This window comes from Octopus bimaculoides, chromosome 6, assembly GCF_046866305.1.
Source record: "Octopus bimaculoides isolate indiv1 chromosome 6, ASM4686630v1, whole genome shotgun sequence".
Taxonomy (NCBI): domain Eukaryota; kingdom Metazoa; phylum Mollusca; class Cephalopoda; order Octopoda; family Octopodidae; genus Octopus; species Octopus bimaculoides.
Window position 1 is genome coordinate 73,766,091 of NC_142933.1, and position 22,500 is coordinate 73,788,590.

At 30.8% G+C, this 22,500-nt stretch overlaps 1 protein-coding gene across 50 annotated transcripts in view; it reads left to right on the forward strand.

The window, feature by feature from the left end:
• Positions 1-22,500, forward strand: part of LOC106868360 (agrin) — a 762,720-nt gene that overhangs the window by 569,232 nt on the left and 170,988 nt on the right. For 7 of the 50 annotated variants that reach the window (XM_089354042.1, XM_089354044.1, XM_089354047.1 and 4 more), the window contains exon 8: positions 2,333-2,395. The exons of the other annotated variants lie outside the window; for them this stretch is intronic. In XM_089354042.1, the coding sequence (XP_089210168.1) occupies positions 2,333-2,395 (63 nt within the window). The remainder of the gene's footprint in view (positions 1-2,332; positions 2,396-22,500) is intronic. 50 annotated transcript variants of the gene reach the window in all.

The following is a 22,500-nucleotide window of genomic DNA, read 5'->3' on the forward strand; positions in this document are numbered from 1 at the left end:
AAATATAATGTTCTGAATAAAAGCAAATTTTACTGTCTGATTGAGTCAGGTATTCTCTTGCTTGTGTACTCACATTTCCACATATGTAATATTACAGAGGTCACAGTTTTACCTGCTGCTTAACTTCAATCTTATCATCCAAGATCTAATCAGTGTCTTGTTTCAAGTACAATTCAAAAACTTTACAAATTAAGGTATCTGCATATAATTGAAATGTTTTCTTGCAGACAATTCTTAGTTCTATGTGTTAACTTAACATTCATTTTGAGTCATTGTTGTCAAAATTTCAATAATGACTAATATGTAAGGAAGCCTATTTAACAAGTATAGTGAGAAATGTGAATGAGCCAGATATGTCTGAAAGCAAAGGAATGATAACATTCTAACTTATATTATCAGGAAATAATTTTCTTCAAACTGCCTATATTATTAAAGATAATCAATTTTCATAGTCATAATTTAGAATGATAAAACAAAATTTCAATGAAGTTTGTGAAATCCTATTTTTCTTTTCTCAGTAAAGAAAATATCTTACTAACAATCAATAACAAGTGCTTTCTTAAATATTTTGAAGTAGAATTATATGGATACATTTTAATATATGGTTTTTGTAATGTAGAGTGTATAGGTAGGTTATTTAAAATTAAAAATAGATATTGTTCTATAGTATGAACAAGACTATCAGAATATTAGAATATATTGATGTTTGGTCTATTTTATATTAAATAAACAAATGGAATATATATTAAAATGTTCTCATTACATGAAAGTATAACATAAGATTAATAGTTAAGCACAGAGTTAACCTAATAAAGATATATTAGAAACAAGTGTTCTGTACTTATCTATTTTTTAGTTTTTTTTTGTTTTTCTGGTAGCAAAATGTAGACTTGTTAACATATTCTGTTATCAATTTACATTCACATGAACTGAATATTTTCAAGTGAATTAATACAGCATGAAGAATATCATCATACAAAATTCAAACAATATTTCAATTATTTACAGTTTAGTTTTTGCTGGTGTTGGTTAATTTCGTTGTGGTAAACGCCTTTTCTATCAGATCTAACACTTATTCATGTGTTATGATAATTTTGGGATTTTGTAAACTTTCTTTTTCACTTATAACTTGTATTGTATAAAATTGTATGATAACGCATAGCCCTAATGTATACTTGTATTTGAATATTATATGTAAATATATATGTGTGTGCATATGTATATAAATTTATACATATTATTCATGTGTAATTATATACATATAAATATATATATATATATATCTTTTTCCATATGCGTGTGATTATGTACATGCAGATATACATAGAAATTCAACTTCTACCAAAAAAATGAATAATTAAACACTGTGTAAGTTGTACAATGGCAAATAGATATAATAATTTATTAAATCAGTAGCTACATCATATTTCCATCATTTATGTAAAGCTTCAAGATCAACAAAATATTTAACAGAAATGTTGAAACTCTTGTAGTATTTGTATTGAATCTATGTTGATATTGAACTATATATTGAATTCATCAGATGCAATAACTGATATTTCATGGTTTCTCAAGACTGAAACCAAAAATTCATATTTAGAATGTAAATGCGTTTAAATGTTTAAATATAAAGACTTGATAGATATTAAAAAAACCTTATTTTAAAGGACTATTTTTATTATTTCTAATTTTTCATTCAAATGTTTATCTCAATCCAGATGAGTTCAATAGGCTTTAAATTATGTCAACAATTGTGATTGCAAGTGACTAAATTAAATCTCTTCAATGGAATCCTAAAATGGAATTTTTCATTTTGTTAAATTCATGTGCTAACTCTCTTTTAGTTGGGGTGTTTATAAAGATATGTCTTAAAATCCTGTACTGCATAGATACCTTAATAAATCATAGAGCTGTAAAGAGAATTCTATAAATAGAAAAGCAAGCTGACTAAGTTATTTTCTTTTATTCATATGTAGTGAATAAAGTTTACTGTAGTAAATATGGTTCACAAGTAATTCAAACTTTGAAAGAGAATTTCTTCACTATTTCACTCAGCTGCTTGTATGATATTATAGAACATGTAATTTAATTTTTTTTTTTTTTTTTAATATTTTGTTTTACAGGTAAGAAATTTGTTCACTTAAGTAAAATATAGTTAAATATTAACGTTTTAAGATTTCATAAATAAATTTAAAATTCTGGCCTCTTTGATTCATTAGTACATTCAATTTGGAATCTACTTAATATCAGTCATAAAATGGCTTTGTTGATTTATGAATGCTTACTTTAATCCAATAGACATTTTCAAGAAAAAATGTTTTGTTTTTTTTAGTTAAAAAGTTGGAAAGGAAACTAAGAACAACTAAATATTATTTTGTAATTCCAAATCTTTCAGGTGAGAAATACATCTTAACAAATATAAAATGAATATATGATAAATATATGATAAATATGCGCAAACGAAAAGCTGCATAAATTTCTTCATTTTTCTTTACATATATATATTTGTATATATATATATATATATCGGTTGGGGAGAAACTCTGTTGAATATTATATTAGAACATTGTGTCTTTGTTCATTTCACGAATTTATTCCTGATTTCATATAAACAATTTGCTAAAGAATTCCAATTCTCCATTGATAATTGCTTACTAAAAAGTATGCAAGAAAAATGTTACAACTTAATCATAATGGCAAATTATTAGGCATATTTTCAGATTTGTATTGAATCATCTTCAAATTAAATGTTATCGTCACTAAGCTGACATAGATTATATTCCTGTAGATTTATTTAGCTGCCTGAGGAATGTGTAAGCAATACTCAGTTACTTTTCTTTTAATCTAAGTTTGGCTTATCTTCTGTTTTATCATTGAGGAAAAGAGATCTTTCTTCATTCTATTTGTAGAACTTTAATTAAATTGTCTATGATTAAATAATATACTAAATGAATTTTTTAATTGTTGGTTTTCACTGACAAATAAAATGATTCTTATAAAAACTTTAATTTTTCTTAAAAATTTTATATCTTTGAAAATTCTATAAAAATATATTTAAAATATGGAAATTAGCTTTCACTTCAAATATAGTTAGGATATTTATCTCATGCTAGGTATTAAGTGTAGTATTTCAAATTAATAAATCTACACTTTAGAAAATCTTAGTTTTATGGAGCGCATCAGGTGTTTTATAATTTCAAGAATTTTTTAACTCTCACATATAATACTTTCAATAATATTATATATATAATTGTTTTTTAAGATATGCATTTATTTTTAAGCATAGAACTCAATTTAGAAACATTTAGCTTCAAATTTCAGATTTGCATATTGAGTGTTTGTGTACTATTGCACAATAAATTATATTTTACATAGCAAAGTGGAACATTTCATGAGATATATTTAATATCATTAGTCTGTATGTGACAAGGTGAGAAGTATCTCATTGGTTCCTAACTTCCTTATTCTCTTTCCTCTCTCTTTCTCTCTCTCACTCTTGTTCTCTCTCTCTCTCATCTTTCTTTCTCATTGTGTTTCTGTAGTATAAGATTCATAAAATTAGTTTCTCCAAACCCACAAATGAATGTAACAAAATTCAGTAAGTGACAACACATTAAACTGATTGGACGATAAATGTTTAAAAAGGATCTTAGCTACAGCTGCAATGAAACTGACATTAAAACATCAGAATAATTTGGTTCAATATTTTCTGAAAGTAACAGATATAGAATTTTGCTTATATATTTTTTAAAAATGTAATTTAATTATGCGTAAAATATCTAAGAAAGGATAGATAAATGTCAAAAAATGTATATAAGCCTATCTATATTTGATATAAACATAACGGAATGCATACTTCAGAGGAAAAGAATTACTGTTATCTTACAAATAGCAGTATATTTCCTCCATTTTATTTCATTTCTTTATTACTACAAACCTTAATTAATTGCTCATATTAAATATATTTTACAATAAATATTTGTATTTATCATTTTTAAATATTGTAAATATTTATTCATCATAAATATTTTTACCTTATTTCATTTACAATATTTCTATTTATCTTTTTTTATTATTTTTTAGTTATGTCATCTTAATCTTGTCTCCATTCGTTCAACCAACCAAATAACTATGATTATTAGGTAGTTTCTCAATAGAAAAAGACTTTTGAAATTAGTAAACTAATCTATTTTCAATGAAATATGAACAATTAGAAATATTACATTTATGAATTTGCTTTGCAAGATTCCTGATGTGAAATAATGTGTTGAAACTGTTATTGTTTTATTTCAGGATGGTCATTCTTATTTCTTGCCAAATAAACACACGCACTATATATTCGTTCTTCACTCATTTATTATTGTTCTTATTTTAGCTTATGTCCATTGTCTGAAAATCTTTCATCACACATTGGTGACATCTTGAGTGACTCTTCCATCCATATGTTTCTTCCTGTTCTGTTTAGTCATAGAGAGACAGAATGGACTAAACAGAACAAGAGGAAACACATGGATGGACGAATTACTGAAGAGGTCATATAGGTATGACTAAAGGTTTCTAGACAATGGACATAAGGTAAAATAAAAACAATAATAAATGAGTGAAGAACAAATATATAGTGCATGTGTTTATTTGGCAAAAGAAAAGAAAAAAATGACCATCCTGAAAAATAACAATATTAAAAATATTGATTTATTTAATTAATATCCATGAAAAATGTATTCCTGTGTCTCGGGAAGGATGGCAAAAGGGAAAATAGAGCTTACATTTAGTGTAACGAAACATTCCACAGTTGATGTTTAGGGTCAGGTCAAACTTGATTGAGCAAATCTAAGACAAAAGGCATCTTAGGCATGATCAACTATTTTCTACATATACAGGGAATTTATGATTACATTATTTAATATATACATATTTTCAATGTCTTGGAGTGTGATTTAAAGGAGATATTTGATTGCTTTTCTACTAGCTTCTTAATGGGCTTGAATCATGTCGAGCTATAAAAGAGCAAAGTAAATACATACATATATATATATATGAGAGAGACACAGAGAGCGGGAGGAGAAAAGGAGAGAGAAAGTGAGTGATACATATATACATATATCAATGATGATGTTTGTTTGACTTGAAACAACATAACCATTTCTCACCAAATTTTTTTACAAATTTACTCACAACCCCAAAATCAGGCCACAATAGTGCACAAAAGAAAAATCTCAGGAACCAAGACTGCTTGGGTAAACCAGGGACGATTCAAGAAAAGAGATGTTGAAAGACTGAAAATAGTAATAAAGTTGTAGCAGTGTAGTGGTGTTATGGTGGCATACAACAGAAATGTTGCCAGTTTATGTAATATCAAGCACTGTTTTTCTTTTTCTTTCATTTTCAATTTTTCTCTGTATCTTTCTTCAGTTCTCCTCTTCCTCTCTCTGCTCAACAATAATTCTCTCTCCTTCCCTCCCTCCCTCTCTCTCTATCACTCACACACACACACATATGCACACATACAAATAACATACATGTGATTTCTCACTCATAGCTATTAAAATTCCTTATTTGAAAACCATATCTTTGAAAAGTTAGTATGCAGTTTCAAATACCATGGAAGGTGGAAAATAATTTCATCTTTAAAATCACTTCTTGTTTAAATGTTTTGTGTGTGTGTGTGTGCTTGTTTGTCTGTATGTGTTTGTATATCTGTGTATATGTATTTGTGTGTGCGCATTTGTGGGAGTGAGTATCCACGTTTGTGCATGTATATAAACATCATATATGTATTCACACATATCTCTCATATATACACACAACACAACACACATGTACCTAATGTTACCTATTCAGAGGGACATGGTGAGGTAACTTACAGAACTCAGAATATTAAAACAAAGTGTTCACATGTTTTGATTAAAATAATGAAAGCAACAAAAGATGTTGTATCACTTGAGAACCGATCAGTCCCTGATATGTTGTCAGTTTGGTAGCGAGTGTCTGTGAACGATGAATCCAATGGCAAGAGAGATTAAAACGATCAGAGAACTTTGGTCTGGGGATAAGTATTGGAGTTGTTTCTCGAGACCCACAGGAGTCTACGATATAATGAGACATTTATCCATTTTACAATGCTCCTGCTGTTCATAGCAGTTACTTGTTCCTTCTGTTATACCAGTTCCCAGATGAGTGAACTGAGCCATTTCAATGCTAAATAATGTGGCCTCAGTTATCAAAACACAGTGCCATTAATAGAACGTGAACAGTTGACTTCTGTTGCTGGTAGCTTATTCTATCCACTTTGATGAGTGTGCTTTTATTTATGTACATATGTGCATGTAGGCACATGTATGTTTTTGTGCGTGTGTTATTTATAGTTCTATAATAGCATTAACTTTCATTATTTTTTCTTCTTTTTATTTCTTTTGCTCTGTTTCCTCATTGTGTCTTGCTTCAGCTGTTCAGTCATACACTATAATTCTCTTCCCATCTCTCTTCTCTTTTTTCCTTATCATCATCATTGTCATATATATAATGATGTTTCGTGTAGATAAATGAAATATAGTCAAATTATGACACAGCCTGATATGTATTTTTATATAAAGTAAAATAAGCTTTTTTTACTAACTACTTCAATTATGTAAAACAGCTGCAACATATTCCTAAACCCTAATTAATTATATTCTCAAAAAATCAGTAATATTTGAATTTTTTTCTACATCATTGCATATAATAGACAAGCTAAACCACTTGGGTTATATTAAGGAGTAAGCAACAAAAGGAAAACATATTTTTATTACTCTTTTGCCACAGTTTATCTCATAGTAATTTATTTTGTAATAAAAACCAAAACTCTAAATTATAATTTGGATATTAACCTTATTAAACCTTTAGAAGCAGTATATATAAGAGTTAGTAACAAATCTATGTAGTCTTTTAGACTTGAATAGATGTAGCTGTCAAATCCACTACTAACACTCCCTATTATCTTTACAATGATGGCTGGTTTCTTTTAACATTCTAAAGTAGGTCTATACTAAAGATGGGATGATTATAGATAGTGCATATTTAAATACTACACATATATACGCACACATACATACACATCGACAAAGCATAACACAAAAGACATGATTTCATGACTTGCCCTATTTTCAGGAAATTTGGCTAATATATCATTTATCAACAGAAATTTACCCGTGCCAGGGTTTCATAAATTGCATCGTATTTAAGGATCTAGACTATAACATACGCTTAATATTTAGTATCACCACTGAATTAGCTTAATGAGTGCTATTAAATGAATAAGGTTATATGCTATTTCTCTCCAGTAGTCTTCTGCTCAATCCCATAGGGAATCTTATCAAGTTCTTGTAAAAATTAACAGTTCTTCAGAATCTAGTTTGAAAACTGTTATATGTGAAGCTCAATAAAGCCATCAGATATTAAACACTAACATTCTAGACACCACATTCAACTTGTTAATGCCATTCACAAAATACAATGTATATTAATGAAGCACAGAAACAAGTAAACACTAGCAGACCAATTTATCATTTCACTAAAATATGGAAAACATGGATTTAGCTTACAAAAATTACAGATTAAACTGAAATTCTCAGTTACAAATCATAACAAATTATAAATTCTTCAAAACAATATTTTTCCCTTGACCATCATTAAAGGCAACATACACATAGACACATATGTATACACACATACACATTATTGGTGGAGGTGATTGTTTTTCTTTCACTTCAAGTTTCTCCCTTGAAGGCTAACTCAGCATCTTTTATCTACAAGATATATTGAGTATTCTTACTTTTGTTTGTAGTATTATTTGCCGATAATATATCATCGTCATTTTCAAGTGCACTTCCTTTGCTGGTATAGGTTAGATGAGTTGTTACACTCAGAGTCATTTCTCATTCAGAGTTACTATCCTCTTAGGCAGGTCAGAGAACATCTCGTGCATCCATTCCCATTAATTTCTACAGCTTGATACCCTTTTTAATACCAACCATTTTAAAGAGTGTACTAGATGCCTTTTATCAAAACACCAAAATTAGGGAGACCATCATGCCTTTATAAATATATATATATATATATATATATATATATATACTCAACATCTTTCTCATTTTATATTTGTTTTTCTATGCCATCATATGTTCACTGGTCTCAACCATTGTGACACTTCTTTTCATCTGACATACATAGCAACACATAAAACCTTGTAACAAGAAGTAATTCTAGTTCATTCCATTATAATATATGCACCCAAAATATTCTTCAAGCATACTTGTTTCACAGGTTTTCCATGATGCTGTCATCTCTTCACAAGATCCATTCATGCTTTTAGATTTTATTTTTACTTTGACTTATCCTGCAGAAAGTTGTGCTCATCTGAATCTGTTAATTTTCTAGGAATTTTTTCCTGTTTTTTATACTTATTTGTAGTATAGTGCTAAGTCAGTCTAAGAACCTTTCTATTTCAATACATTGATTTTATGTTTGTCACTGTGTTTGATTTTTTCCTATTTTGAAAGTAATGTAGAATGTCTTGGGACTAGATCTCTTGGTTGTGCAAGCCAAGATAATATGGTCCTACAAATATTTGATCTCAAAGGAAAGTTACCTGTCAAGTAGCATGCAATATATCTTGAAGCAAAGACAGAATAGAACACCCTATGTTGATACCACCAATATTTTGGAGCACTATATGTTGAAAATTCTCCAAAGTATATCATTTAGCTGCTAGTTCTCATCAGTTGATATGATTTTGTGTGATTTAAATTTATGTTCTGAATATAACAATTACATACATTGCTATTCAAAATAGGTTTTGAAATGAATTGTTCAGTAGATTGTAAAAAGTAATAAGGAGACAAGACATATGTATTTCAATTTGCCTGAAACTTTTGAAAGACAGCCACTGACAACTCTGGTTCATTATAGTGTAGAGAAGTGCATCCATTACTATACAAAAATTAAGTATCAAAACTTCTACCAAAAACTTTTGTTATAAGACATATGATATTATACTTAGATATACTTAGAGGTAACATATGATGAGATGTGTGATTAGCTTTATCAAAATTACTGAAAGTAATCTAATGCAGTTTAAAGTGTTTTAAAATATATTGAGGAAAGGGTTTAGAACTGTTTTTAAACATTGCAATGACTCTGTTAATATGAAATTTACATTGATAGAGAGGAAATGTTTAGAAAATGAATCAACCAGACACCTCTGTTTAGATGATCAATCAGCCAGTGATAGCAGGCAAACATGAAACAAATCATACCTTGATATCATTTAAAAAACAAGGACTTATCAAGTAATGTGGTCCCTGATCTACAAAAAGATAGGATGATCCAGGATGACTAGAGACTAAATAACAGAAAACAATGTTTCAACTTTGCCTTTAAAATTGGTGCCTTCTAGGAAAGTCTAGATAACCTTTACAGAATGTTTCACTATAAAAATCATTTCTAGGATGAGTATAGCTAAAGTAAGGACAACTTCACCATACCTGTCTGGGGACTCAGAATGCAAAGAGCATTTTGTCCAGTGCTCAAACAATTATATCAGTCCACACCCCTCAGCTGATAGTTTATTTGACTCTGGAAGGACAAAAACCAAATTTGACCCAGGCAGGATTGTAACTCAGAGTGTAAAACCCAGAACCAATATCACAAGGCATTTTGTCCAATGATCCAACACTTTTGCCTTCCATGCCAGAATGCATTGTACAGCTTGACAGGAGTTGGCAAGAAGACTGTGCCATGCTGTTCTGTCTGCTTTAGCATGATTTCTACAGTTGGATGGCCTTTCTAAAGCCAACACCTTTACAGACTGTACGGGGGGGGGGGCTTTTTTTGTGGCACCAGTACCAGGAATATTATATAGGAGGAGTAAAAAGGAAGCATTGCAACTCAGATTATTGTGAATGCTAGAATACTTGTAACTGTTGTCAATGTGCAAGAGCTGAAATGCAGATGTACAATAGCAAGAAGCATTTGAATAAATTACTTTAAATAGATATTTTGAAGAATGGATATTGACCTTTCACATTGATCTAAAACCTGAAATGTGAATATAAACAGAATAAAACAAGTCTCATGTAAATCGAACTAGTAGTTATTAAGATACTTGGAGTTTTAGGGGTATGAATACCCAAAACAATGCATAATGGGAAAATACTCCAAAAATAACTTAACCTTAGAAGGGAAGAAACTCTAACCTTTCCATTAGACAAAATATTTGTAAGTGAAAATTACTTTAAAAATACAGTAAATATTTTGTAAAAGACCTGTTCGTAACCTTGGTGTGAAATAGTTTTTTCCATAGGTTTCTTTCAAGTGCATTCAACGTATCTCACCTCCAAAGATTTGACTGCTTTTTCAAGCAGGCTCTGCTATCACGTAACAGCTATTTGCGATAAAGGATCCGAAATACTTGTTATGTGGTAGCAAGCCGTACAAGAAATAACAGCCAAATCTTTCCTTTTCTGGGGGAAGGAGCCATTTACATGTGATTTCGATGTCACATTCGTTGAGAGCATGCAAAATAACCTGGAAAGAATAAAAAAGACCATGAAACAAAACTCCGTTGCTGAGAATCTCAGACTTTCCCAGTACCTTGAATTATTGGTGACCCAACGGGTCATGGGTTGTCTAGTATTTTATAAAATCTGGGTAGATGAGTGACAGAATCAAAACTGAGCAAAATTTGAACTTCAAACACAGATATAAAATCAGTTATTATAAAACATTTAGCCTGATAAATAAATGATTCCATCTCCTGTTCTAAGGCATATAAATATAATAATGAAGAAGATGTGAAGATTTAGTAGCAACAGAGAAATAGATAGAAGTAATTGCAAATAGAATAATATTGCTTAGGTTATTGGTATACAGTGTTGACTACAATAATTTCATACACTTCATACATACCAAGTTAGACCAGCAAAAAACCTAAAACTCAAGGAAACAGTGAAAAGTTACACAAGTGTAAATTAAATAAAAATCATAATCACAAATAGATATTCCAGTATGTATATGTGTAGATGTCAAGGTGGTTCTATAACAAACCGATAAGTTATATCCATAACAAAAGAAATGTTCTTGACACCAATTCAGAAAACCACTAAAGCAAATCATGTGAATTAAGAGTTGTATTGACTTTATTCTGACTAGAGAGTGAAAAAAAATGACCAAAAGTCACTAGCTAGGATATTATTTTGTTTTGTATTAAAAGGTAGAGCTGAGTATTACAATTTTTAATAAACACAAGAAACAATTGAAGAACTTTGGAATTTGCTTTGTGAAATAAACTATAACCACATATGAAGATGTCTTGTACTAGAGATGTGATATTTCTAACAAATAAGACAAACAATTAAACAGCTTTGAAAGTTGCAATATGAAACAAACTAATGAGTCAAACATTTTATTTTTATGGTCATGAATGATGCAATGCAACTTTTAAAGTACTATATGAAAGTATGAGGTAGTTGAATGAATCTTTGGAATAAAGTGATTACATTAGATCATGTAAATTTGATATTACAATGAATACTGCAAAATTACAATGAATACTGCAATATAGAAATATTGTTGCAGCAGAAAAGCTGAATGAAGAAAATATTGAACTAGTTACTCATAGGTTATAGATTCAAATTTACTATATGCAAGCAAAACATTGTCTTATTCTAAATTGCCTCACTTCACCTAGCTGTCAAAATTGTGTACCTCTTATATCTAGGATTTCTTTTTCCCTTGGTAGACAGGCATCCTATCCTGAATGATACTTATATGTCTGATCCATCTCATTCTATGAAGTGAGAAGTAAGCACCAATTATCAAAAGTTCTTTCAGTTGATCAGAAGCATTCCTAGTTTACATTTTGCCTTGAAATATTCTGTTCTTCAAATGTCTCAAAATATGTCTATTATAGAGAAACAGTCATCGATTATGAACCACTATAGCAATGGTGGATCAATGTGGAAGTTGGTTTTGATATTAACAAATAGGTTAACAATATCATGGAGAAACATCTGCTGCATATCGAACAAGTTATTGTTTTAATTAATATAAAAGTTTTATCAGTTATCACTTATATAAAAAGGTTCAATCTTTCTGTGTAATTATTATTATGCTATCATTTTCATCGTTGTTGATGATTGTTTGGATAGATTAATAATGCTGAATCTTTCTACCTATCTTCAATTTCCACCATCTCATCTTTGTGATTTAACGTTTTCATACCTCGCAAGTTATTTTTTCTCTACTTTCACCATGAGTGTTCGTCACCATTAACTCTTTGTACCAGCTTTCTGTCAGAAATTAGGCAGCTATGACCAAATTTATTGAAATTAACGTTATTGGCATTCATATTGTGCTAACTTTTTGTTTTCATTTGAGCCAAATGCTTCATAAAAGTTAAAAGAAAGTTGTCTTCATGTTAGTAAAAAATGTTATTTACTAACTCCTATGTAAATTTCATTCACCTCTTTTCAAAATTTTAATGTCTGCTATACTGCTTGTTTTGTTGGAATTATGGATTTATTTACTAAAACTGACTTATTAGTGGGGGCCACAAACTCCTATAATTAATATAATTTACTAAATTATAAAACACATTTGTGAAATTTTAGCTACTATGAATCTTTTTTATATATTGGCTGATTGTAAAGGCTGCAAACCATCAAATCAAAAAAGAATTTAGAATAACAGATCCTCAGTCTGATTATTCAATGCATTAATAAGGTTGTCTCACTAACATTATATGCCAATGTTTATAAAAATGATTATGAAGAATAACCTTTAAGAAAGTCATTGCTACACAACAAGTTTTGTAACAGAACCTATATGTAGCTAGTTGAACTACTTGAACTAGCAGCCAAATCTATATCAAATTTCACTGCCAGAGTCTTCAAAACATTCAATAATGTGACCCAAGTTGTGCAATGCCCTATCATGGCTTCTCAGCCAAGTTAAGTTAATCTGGAGTTAAGCAATAGCTTAAAAGAAATCTAAATATGCTGTAAATATGCTGTAAAGACATCTAAATATGCTACAATATCAATCTACATGACCCAATGATGGAGCTTCTCTGTAGACACTTGACCAACTAGAAATGTCAACCAATTCACCCTCAAATAATTCCTTTTTGCCTTAAAAAAGAAGGACATATTAGATAACGCAGTCATAGATACATTACATCTATCTATGATGGGACATAGCTGGAAAGCCCTTGGTCTTGTGCCTGCTTGATCAGGACTAGCACAGCAACAACAATGTATCAATCTACTATGTTGATTACAATTCAGTTGATTGTGAGACTCTTTTGAATGGCTGACTAATTTACTATCAGAATTAATCACCTTTTATCTAAAATGTCACTCAAATTGTTATTAAATGAGACCACATCACAAACACTAACTATATTGCATGGTGTACATTAAGGTTTAGCATTGGGAGCCAATCCTCTTTGATACTCATTTTTTCCATTACATTCTATAACATTAATATTTGTGTTTCAATTTGCACATTAACACTGACAGCTATCAAGTCACTGATACATTCCACATCTTCACATCTGCATAAAATTCAATAGAAATTTTCCAGTCATTATTAAAGTTATCAATAAATGGAAATATAATTGCTGTCTCCAACTAAATCTGACAAAATTTGTTATAATTTTGTTGTTTTCCTCTTGGGATCATACTGAATCTATTATTGGAATATCTATCTTTGTGGTAGAGACTTTCATATAGCCCATAAGTGTTATATTACATAAATACATGGCCTTTAGCCAGCATATCAATCAGTTGATCAATCATTCATGTATGCCAGAAGTGATATTTGTTTATTCTGTTTTGTCTTTTTTAAGAAACAGAATATTTCTTTCACAGTATCAGACTAATAATGTTGTTGACTCTATTGTCATCTCCAAAGTTAACTGTTGTAAGTCACTCCTCCTCTCATGCCCTTTGAAAAAGCATCATAAATTAAAAGCTGTAAAATAATTCTGCTCTGTTTGCCAGGATTTCTTTGCTACTAATAATGGAGTGTGTAATAACAATAATTTGCCTTTACTACCCTGTGTTGCTACTGAGAATACTGGCACCAGCTTCTGACTGGATGAAAGAACAGAATCTCAGCAATGAAAATGTTTATCATAATCATCATCTGCATCATAAAATAGCATTATATAAAAAACATAAAATTATTGTCGTTATCGAAATAGATGAATAGCAATATCTTCAGTTAACAAAGTAATTCTACTTCAACATATTTGGAAATTACAAAATTAGAATTTATAAGCTGATACAGAAAATTGAATGCAGTCATGAAATTATTTACTTAGTTGTTCCATCCATCCATTTTCACCAATCACTGATCCTGGGAAGGTCATGGGAGTAGAGTTCTCAGGCACCTCTCCATAGGATCCAATCAGAAGCATCTGTCTTTAAAGTTTCCTACCTGTTTCCCAAACATGACCAACTGAGACTATGGATATTATGCAACCATCTTTCTTATGATCTACCCATAGGTTCCTTTGCTAGTTGGCTCAACTTGAAAAATCTGTTTTGTGATTCTTTCCTGTGGCATTTCCAGTAGTTAATATCTAAATATACTTACCTTAAATTTGTTTTAATAACCTATTTGAAATACCATCTTAAATACATGTTCATTTCATGTGCCATTGACGTATCCTTTACATGGTCACTGAGCCTGTTAGAAATAATAGCGAAATTACCCCTCAGCCACATACTACCCTCTTTTAAAAAAGGAGGGACATGGGAAATGTATTTGGGAGATACTCTGCCTGAAAAATAAATGGTGGTATAGCCATACTTTGAAAACTTTTTATCATAAGCCAGCTTTGACTAAATAATAACATTGTTCATCATTTCAAAAATGTTCTATTCTGTTAATTTATAAATATTTGTTGCTGTGTCCATTCCAGCATGACAACGGATGTTAAATGATGACGGATGATAATGTGTCTGTCTTAATGTGTACATTTTGATATATATATATATATATATATATATATATATCATCATCATCATCATCATCATCGTTTAACGTCCGCTTTCCATGCTAGCATGGGTTGGACGATTTGACTGAGGACTGGTGAAACCGGATGGCAACACCAGGCTCCAGTCTGATTTGGCAGAGTTTCTACAGCTGGATGCCCTTCCTAACGCCAACCACTCAGAGAGTGTAGTGGGTGCTTTTACGTGTCACCCGCACGAAAACGGCCACGCTCGAAATGGTGTCTTTTATGTGCCACCCGCACGAGCCAGTCCAGGGGCACTGGCAACGATCTCGCTCGAAAATCCTACAGGAGCCAGTCAGGCGGTACTGGCAACGGCCACGCTCAAAATGGTGCATCTCATGTGCCAACCGCACAAGAACCAGTCCAGGGGCACTGGCAACGATCTTACTTGGCTTGCCGGGTCTTCTCACGCACAGCCCATTTCCAAAGGTCTCGGTCCGTAGTCATCGCCTCGGTGAGGCCCAATGTACGAAGGTCTTGCCTCACCACCTCAGCCCAGGTCTTCCTGGGCCTACCTCTTCCACGGGTTCCCTCAACTGTTAGGGTGTGGCACTTTTTCACGCAGCTATCCTCCTCCATTCTCACCACATGTCCATACCAGCGCAATCGTCTCTCTTGCACGCCACAACTGATGCTTCTAATGTTCAGCTTTTCTCTCAAGATACTTACACTCTGACGGGTATTCACATTGACATTACACATCCAACGGAGCATACTGGCTTCATTCCTTGCGAGCTTACGTATATATATATATATATATATATATATATATATATATATCATGTGTGTGTGTATTGTCTATAACAATCCAATTTTATAAAAGTTCTTACCACTGGACTCATTAGCATTAAATGAACTAAGTTAAATTACTTCTCCAGTTTCTTTCAATATAATGTACAGGTAACACTCCTAAAAAATCAACCCACTTATTCCAAACAACTATGTGAATGAAGGCAAGTCATTATGTTTGTAATGGATTTTAAGTCTCAAAACATGTACTATTTCTCCAATATCTTATCGTGCATACTTATCGTGCATACACATACACATATACATACACAACCACAACCACAAGGCAAGTTAACAATTATATAGGCAATGGTATTATTATTGATCTTAGAATTATCTTAGAATCAAGGGTTTCTAATGCAAAATTTGTTTCTTAATTTCCTGTGAAAAGCAATAAAAGATTGATTCAGAGAATAGATTTAAATAACCAGATAAGAAATGCAGTGTAATTAACTGGTCAAAGAGCTAACTAGCATAATGCTCTGTGTGTTTAATCCTTTAATATACTTCAATGTAGCTAGATAACAGATGATACCAGAGATATTTAGTATCATTTATATAATTACCTAATGTAAATCTCTTAAAATTTAGAGATCATTTTAAAAGTATTCTCTTAAATCATACAATAGATATTATTTCCTGTTAAGAAGCTTGAAAGAGTAATATCATAGATAGAGCCAAAGTTATTTTGTAAGTAGATCCCAACTCATTATTGTATAGAATTTAAGAGATGGAAGCAGGGAATGTGTGTGTGTGTGTGTGGGTGTACGTGTGTTTATGATTTTATACAGAAAATCATGAAAATGTTTATTGCATATTTTTATGTGTATATCTATATGCAAGTACATTAATAAATATATACCATGATTTCTTTTACTCATTTAACTCGGCAGATGCTAGTGCTCATCACCAAATTAATTCAATAGACCTATGTAGAAGACAACAATAAAAAGGGAGGGAGTATAGAAGGCAAATAACAAAAGGAAGTGATATAAGGATAGCTAATGTAAGACACAGACAAATACAGAATCTGTTATTTTGAGACATTAAAGATATTAAAGGGGAGAAATTGAGAGCATATGATGAACTTTTAAGCAATGAGAGAGAAAGATTTGGTACAAAGTTCCAAATATTTTATAATTTTCAAGATTATTGTGACTAAATTTTCTTGAACAACTGAACTTTCTCAATAGCAAGTTCCCTCTGGAAGCAGCTATTACTTTGTACCTAAGCACTAAGAATGTTCTCTCTTTCCTTCACTTCCTAAACTACCTATGCTCTATGAAGAACAAAAGAAAATATATTCAATGAATTTCCCCAGATTGTAATTAATTTCAACTTGAATTTTAAAGAAATGTTTCTTTTTGTAATTAATATGCTATAGATTAAGTCATGCAGAAGATGTTTTTAAAAGAATGAAATAGTTCTATTCCATTACCACTAAATGAAAATTGTAAGAGCTTTGTAATAGGTAAAAAAATTAAATACATGAACTCTATGCATCTTCCTTCCATTCCTTAATATCAAATTAAAATTTTGGATGTTGTCTTGTTTTGTGAGGGGACGGTAATCTCCTTGTTATTAACAGCCACAGGGAACCATATGTAAATTAATTATACTTAACTGGGTCTCATTAAGAATTTATCTATTTTAATTTTTCCTGTTTTATTGATGTGATATTGTTTTAATTTCATTCTGACTTTTATATATTAAATCATAGAGTATCATAACCTTCATAACTCTATTTATTAATGTTCTGAAAAACTTGAATTTTCACTTTCAGATAACAATCTTTATTTATATGTTATACAACATGTTATGTTTTATACAAACTGTATGCGGCATTTATATTTACAATGTATTATTACAGACCTTCCCTATTGTGCTTGTAGAAACTATTGTATAGAAGTTCTTATTGGGGTACTGAAGCTTCAGCATTTTGTCCAGTTAATTTACTTTCAATGCAATACATTTAACTGTGAGTGTAAATATGTTCACTCACACATGAACATATATGTGTGCATATATTCTGGATTTAAAAATAGGAAATTTTTATTTTTCTCTATCACTCAAATGGCATTCACATATTTTCTAGGTGCATGTAAAAATTATAAAGGCACAAGTCATGTGTAACAAGTCAAATAATTTTGTATTGTATCTAGTTATAGTTTTACTGTTATTCCATGTAAGTTGTAGTTCATTTCTCAGCTGTTAGATTTTTTAAGAACTGGAATTCAATTTTTACAACTATAATATATTTTGTCTATTTTTTATAATTTATGATTTTGTGTGAAATAGTTATATAGTTTTCCAAACTATACATAATTTGCGTTTGAGAACTTTATAAAAATATAAGGTAGTCTTTGCTCGAATTGAATTGTTAAGAGTCTGCTTAGAATTGTGTAAATTTCACCAATATATAACACATTATGACATTTGCTGCTGTCATGTGGGAAATAAATGTCTGATTTTTTTAAAAATAAATTTTATGTTATTTTCAATACTTTTTAGAGAAAACTACCAGATATGTTTCATATATCATACAAAATAGTATTGTAATAGTATTTTGGCAAAGAGATAAGTTCAGATGATATTTTATACCTAGAATATTTTAGGAATTAATATCATAAGTGGCTCTGGCTTTTTTTAGTAACTATAGTACATGTTATATGAATTTTTATTTAATTTTTATTGATATTTTCCATAGTTAGCATTATTTATAAGTGCTTATTTGTATTTCTCATATATCATGGAATGCTATTGCAATGTATCTGTTCATTTTAATATGAATTTTATTGCGAATTCTCTATTGTATACTGTATATAAATATATATCATAGTATCATGGTATCGACTAGGCTAGCAGATGTTGTTATACATCGCTGATCACAAAGTGTTTCACAATGTGAATGATGCCACCCCACTGGGTAGGCAAGCAGGCCAATATCCCCTCCCCTCCCCCCGATCATTTACAGTTGAGTTAATTGGAACAATGTGAAACAAAGTGTTTTGCTCAAAAATACAATGTGTTGCCTGGTCCGGGAATCAAACCAATGAGCTAGCTATTGTAAGTTCAATACTCTAATAACTAGGCTGTGTGTGTGTGTGTGTGTGTGTGCTTGAGTATAATGTAAACTGGTAATGGTATGTGTTCTTACATGGGATGATTTATAAGGCTAGAAATTAAATTTTGTTGCTGATACCCATTTGTATATGATTTAAAACAATGGCTGTTGTATCATATTTTGTTTATGCATAGGTTACATATAAAAGTGTAAATTCTATATTAGTATTGACCTTTTACATATGTATATATTCATACCTATACATATATGTATATAAATATATATGTATAAGTATGTATATATATATATATACATATATATATATATATATATATATATATATATATATTTTATTTATTTATTTATGTGTTTCAGCCAAGTGGCTGCGGTCATATATATATATATATATATCTATATATATATATAGGGACAATTCACAAATAAACAACAGACGAAGACAGGTAGTGTAGAAAAAAACAGATGTATTAGTATAATGCTTGGGAATTGAAAAAGTCTTTAATGTTGCGAGCCTACGCTCTTCCACAGAAAGGAACACAGAAAGAAATAAAGAGAGAAAAAAAATGTGTGTAGTGGTTAGCGATCTATCATGGTGAATGCCGGATGGAGGGATCACACAGGAGAGTTAAGAAGAAGGGGATATAACAAAGTATTAGTGATCCCAAAACGAAGGTGTACGTGTGCAAGAGAGTGCTGGTGATCTTGACGTGCGCATGTGTAGGTGTGAAAATGTGGGGATCGAAATTGGTCAGTGCTGGTGTGTTGTGATACGATAGGTCGATGATGGGTACTGGTGAGGAGGGTGGTGTTGGAGAGGTAAGGGCAAGTGTGGCAGCGTGGGCGGGAGCACGGGAACGAGCCAGGCTGGGAGGTTGAGTTGGGGAAGAAGCTGTGGACCAAGAGGTCTCGTAGATTGTGGGCTCGTTTGAAGGAGGGGAGGGGTTGGTTAGGGAAGATGTGTGAAGTGGAGAGGTCAGACTGGAGGCACTGGAAAGTTCATGTATGTATGTATGTGTATATATATATATATATATATATATGTATGTATGTATGTATGTATGTATGTATATGTATGCATAAGTATGTATATATATATATATATATATATATATATGTATATATATACATAGTTTGACATCACAAATGATAAATACTTTTGATCTTCAGGCATAAAGTAATTTGGGAAAACTTGGTACCACAGGTGAAATACTGCTCTGAATATGCTGGAATTAGCAACAAATGAAGGGGTTTTTTGTGATAATGTAGATTTTAAGTACCACTTTTAGGGTAGTGCTGAAAATGGATATTGGCGATGCATTTGAATGATTGTATGTAACTTTCAACTCAATATTAATGTTATAGTTGCATATGTTAGTGAAATGCTTTACTACTTTAATAGAGAAAAACATTTTTGCAAATTCCTGACAATGTGTGAGTGTGTGGTAATTTTTGTTAAGATTTCATGTTTTTATAATGGTCTTGGGGATTATATTCGTCTATAAATGGAGTAAGGTGTGATGTGTGAGTTAATGAAATAAATTCATTTAGTTCATTTTTAGTTACTTTGAGCTGTCACATTTCTGCATTATATTGCTTATAAACTAGTTGTATTGATTTATGGTTTCTTATGGTTTATTAACTTATTCTTTATTAGTCGTTTGTAGTTCCTTGGTTGATAATTGGCTATTCAACATGAAAATAAATCTTAAAGTTATCTCAGAACTGTGCTAATTAAGATTTAATCTAATTTACTCTGTTTATTCTTGTAACTCTACTCAGTGTAGCAAGTTATGTTCATAAGGACTTAACTTCTTACCTTTTATCGAATTGGTTGTGTGATTTAAATACTGTGTTAATTTCTAAGAATTTGCAGTTAGTGTTGAGTTCATTCATGTCTATGGTGTGGTTACTTCGCGTTTTATATAACATTTGTGTTGAAAAATCACATCCATTATATAAGCTGTGTTAGACTTTGTATATCTTTTGTGTCTGTACATTTTATCTGTAGTTTTGCTCTTTCATTAGTTATGGTAGAAACCTTTGATTTAATGTTTTTATCTTTGAAATTTTCTTATGTCATTATGCTAATGATTTGTTTCAATCTGATTCTTACCTCTATACAAATTTACATATTCATGTGACAGATGCAAATCATAAAACTTGTACAAGTTTAAATATATTCCTAAAAATGCAACTAGAGGGGACACTGTATATACACTTCATATTTTGCATACATAACATATTTGAATGTTAAATAGATGGTAAACTTGACTGAATAAGATGAATATTTTCCATAAAATGAAAGGAAATTTATTAGTAAACTTTAAGCAACATTGCACCAACAATTAAAATCACTACGCAGATGCTCTATAATTACTGGATTTGGAAAATTAGCAACCAAATCCCCTTGAATCTCACTCTATTGTCTTCAAAAAATAAGGAAATACACATCATCATCATCATCATTTAACGTCTACTTTCCATTCTGGCATAAGCAGGGCAGTTTGACAAGGAACCATCAAGCTGTAGGGTTGCATCAAGCTTCAGTATCCTCAAATTGAGTAATATAGATTTATAGACATGTGGAAAAAAGATTGTTTGGTCATTGTTGAAATACTTTTGATCATAGTTCTACTCAATTAGAGTTAGTCTGGAGTTCAACAAGAGCAACAACCACAAACAATATAGAAATACATTAATTTAAGCTAATTCACAGAACAAGACAACTTATCAATAAATAACATAAGCCGACATTTGTGCAGTCACTCAACCAGCTGAAAATAGCAACCATGTTCCTTCAGTTCATATTCTATCATCAAATAAAAAGCAAGACACAGTGTATAATGTAATCCTAGAGGGTATAGTCATGCGTGGAATGTTATGATCATAAATCTACTGAGTTTGAGTTGAGCTGATGTTAAACAACAATAGCAACAAATAAATTGTTGGCATGGCTGTGGGATTAAGAAGTTTGCTTAGCATCCATGTAGTTTCAGAATCAGTAACACTGTATGGAACCTTGAATAATTGTCTTTTATAATACTCCTGGGTTGGCCAATGATTTATGAGTGAATTTGGTTGGCAGAAACTATGCAAAAGCTCCTCACACACACATATGTGTATGTGCAAGTGCATGTATGTGTGTGTCTTTTTTGCCTGTTTGTCTCCAACTTACTATCACCACCAATTGACGATCATTGTTGGTTTATTTACGTCCTCATAGCTTAGTGATTTCAACAAAAGAGACCAGTACAATAAGTACCAGACTTTAAAAAAATAAGTTTTGTTTAGCTAAACCTTTCAAGGCAATGCTCCAAACTGGCTACAGTCCAATGACTAAAACAAGTAAAAGATAAAAGATAGAGAAAAAGAATTAGAGAAATACATGGAGAAGCATGTAGAAGAAAATACATTTTTATACTTGTCAATGTATATATTAAATATTTACACATTAACACACCTGTTAAAACTTGTAATTTTTCAGTACAATTTACATTTAACAAACAATATAATTACTACATAGAAGGGAGTGTGATTGGTCGTATTTTATTTGTGTTATCAAATTTTG